The sequence below is a fragment of the Cibotium barometz genome, chromosome 31 (genome assembly GCF_041138505.1).
Source record: "Cibotium barometz isolate CiBa-2024 chromosome 31, ASM4113850v1, whole genome shotgun sequence".
Lineage (NCBI taxonomy): Eukaryota > Viridiplantae > Streptophyta > Polypodiopsida > Cyatheales > Cibotiaceae > Cibotium > Cibotium barometz.
The window spans coordinates 1,690,587-1,693,643 of record NC_141076.1 but is presented as its reverse complement, the minus strand read 5'-3'; the positions used below and the strand labels follow the sequence as shown (position 1 = coordinate 1,693,643).

Sequence of the window (3,057 nt, the reverse complement as noted above, 5' to 3'; positions counted from 1 at the left end):
TAGAGCTCTTCTTCACCCAAATCTTTTTTTTTTAAATGCAAATAAGTTTTTCATATTAGTATCATATTGGGTACAACACCCGAACCTTTTTTAATGTTGGACATTAGAAAGAAACTCACATAGGGCAATCACGTTGCCAACAAGGCTCAAACCTTTTGACAACGAATCACCTTAACAATTGAGCTAACATTCGACTAGGCAAGCAAACTTCAGTTTCTAAAAATCGGCCAAAAACGGGTGTAACTTGTAAGGACCCTCTTTCCCCATCTCTCTCAATGTCATCTCTTGGGATTGTTCCTAGGATGTGCTCTCTCTGGGAAAGAGACCCACTTTCCCTCCCTTATGTTTCCCTATAGTGTGTCACGCAAGACTCCACATACCTAGCTAGGTGCGGTGGGGGACAAGGGGCCACCGGTCGCCTTCTTTGGGGCCGCAGCCCCCACCCGCACCTAGCTAGGCATGCAGAAACTCATGATGATGTCGTAGTGGGAAACTGTCTAAAACCTCTTGTGACGTGGAAAGAACACCAATAATTCCAGCGTCTTGTGTGTGTAAGCATTCATAGTGCGAGCGTCTTGTGTGAGTAGGTATCCCTCCCATCTCTCTGAAATCTTCACGATCATTAGATTCGAGTTCTATCTGTGTCTACCTTCAATGTGATTCTTGTGAGCGCACAATCTCTCTGGCGTATGGAAAACGTATTCAGTGCTCGTTGAATACACGTTCACGGTTCAAGAAGTATCTTCCCACTATAGGGGCTGCCAGCCCGGCAGGGCTCCACCACACCTAGCTAGGTAAGCGAAGCCTCCTCTGCAGAAATTCATGTTGTTTGACACTATGGGGAAACACAAGAGAAAAGGGGCCTCTTTCCCATATGGGAAAATGCCCAAAACTTCTCGTGAAGGTCGTTGAAAACTGGACAACTCACAACAAATGAATGTGTCATAAAATGCCAATCACATCAAACAGAACTTCACAAATTACCAGGTTTTGATTTGGTTACAGACTGAGAACTTTCAATTAGCATCAAAGAATGGCGCACACTCCTATAGGTTGTACACTAAAGCAATTGTAGTACACTGTACGATCAATGGATGGACTGAGTCCATGCACTCATTTTATGTACAACATTTCTTTAGTCCCACCACACAAAACTTAATAGTGTATACTCTACTGGCTGCAATGCTAGCTAATGTTGCTTGGGGATGAGGCCATTTGCACCACTCATGGGATTGCTCCAGAGTTTTGGCATTAAGGCAAGAATCTATGAAACCAATCAGACCAGACATATCATTTCAGTCTAGCACAAAGTACAACATTTCTTTCGGACTTCTAATCCAGTTATCATCGCCAGAGACGAGGGTACCACCCTTATGCCATCAAGCTTTCAGAGTTGTAAATTGTAATCCAATTATCTACACCATCACCAGAGGTGTGGGTACCACCCTTGTACCATCTTTAGGTGCTGCTAAGGAGGGTAATCTTGTTGATGGACGGCCAAGCCCAAAGTGATGGCCCAGAATAATGGACGCATCCTCAACACCCACATGGCTATGGTGCTGGGGGTTTGTATCCTCCTTGTGCACCCTTACATTAATGGCCATGGAGCACTTGCCCATGCACTTGCAAGGCACTGCGTCCACATTCGACGATCCTGGAATTTGCCCCTGCAATGCTGAAAGCAACTGCTCAGACCCCGCTTTCTTGCACTTCCCACCTGCACAAACCTCAATCCTGTTTGAGGCATGAAGTGAAGGAAAAGCATTCGATATGAATGCCGACCCTGGCACACTCTTGCAAGGAGACATCACCCCGCCTGGATTAGGATGTTTTTGCAACTCCTCTAACTCTGAAACAACCATATGTGGTGTCCGTAGACAAGCGCCCATAGAGGGCATACATGAGTAGATTTCTGGGTTATCTCTACCTAGAGCAAAATCCCTACAAGATTCCTCTGTGCAGCTCTCCACGCCCAGGGATAAAACATTTGAGGAAAAACCGTTACAGACTTCAATTGCATCAGAAGCTCTAGCAGCTATACCTAGACCTCCTTCAATATTAACCCTTGTAACTTCAAGCATGGATTGCCCAGGTCTTAGCATCTTCATGCTCACAGATATACACTCCTCATCGCTCGACTCAGAACTCGATGACGACGACTCTGATTGGCACTTCATCTTTGTTTTCCCTTCCTGAACATCCTTCTGCTTCTTCATCTTTTTCCCATCCTTCAACTGCATCTTCAAATTTTCCTCGACATCTTTCATACGAGACTTTAATTCCTTCTTCTTCTGCTTCATCTGTAGCTTCAAATCAGCAATCTCCTTCATCAGAGCTTGCTCTGCAGAGAGCTCCACGGGGGCTTTGCAAGAACTATCACAGAGAGCTCGTAAAGGGAGCTTGACAGGTTTGGATGCAAGAGATGGCAGAGAGCGAGCGGGCATATTGAAGCAAAGCTTGGAGGGGCTGCTGCCATGGCCATAGAATTGAAGATGGGTTTGATCAGAGAAAGGGGAGCGGAGGATGGAAGAGGAAGAAGAAGCAGCCTTACTTACACAGACAACAGAGACCTCCATGGTGGCCGCCGCCCGTCTGCGTTTTCAATGGCGTAATAAGCTGATAAGATGCGCGTTCGGGCTGGCGCTTATATGGCGCATATAGAAATGGTCAAAAGCCGCGCCGACGTGGCGGTACATAATTGTGCGCACTTGAGAATATGCTGGACTCGCGCTCTCCATTGTCCCGACACGAGCTGCCACACCTCTTCCACACGCCCCGCCTTCGTTTTCTTTGAATGGACCTTGCCCTGCATGCCACCTCCGCTTCCACGTAGACTCTACTTTTCAACAAATACAGTGCGCATGAACCAAAAATTAAAGGTCTTCAATTGAAAAGATAGTGTTGGATCATTGATGATGGGTGCCCATCTAATAAAGTAAATAAGGCTGGTGTCACACTCATGAGGGGGAAAGAGACTTGGCCGGGTAGGGTTGTCACACTAGGACGCTGGACAGTTTAAATTTGGAAAGGGTGTCACAAGTAATGCGATTGGCCTAG

General features: G+C 46.4%; 1 protein-coding gene across 1 annotated transcript; it reads right to left on the bottom strand.

Moving 5' to 3' along the window:
- Window positions 1–947: 947 nt before the first annotated feature.
- LOC147620385 (uncharacterized) lies at window positions 948–2,630 on the bottom strand. The gene has a single exon (XM_086824624.1). It carries the CDS (start codon window positions 2,574–2,576, stop codon window positions 1,416–1,418), a length of 1,161 nt encoding a protein of 386 aa, XP_086680750.1. The 5' UTR covers window positions 2,577–2,630; the 3' UTR covers window positions 948–1,415.
- Window positions 2,631–3,057: the final 427 nt, after the last annotated feature.

What these genes read in the sequence shown, in the direction of transcription:
- LOC147620385 (XM_086824624.1), bottom strand. Translation starts at nt 2,576, where the DNA reads ATGGAGGTCTCTGTTGTCTGTGTAAGTAAGGCTGCTTCTTCTTCCTCT.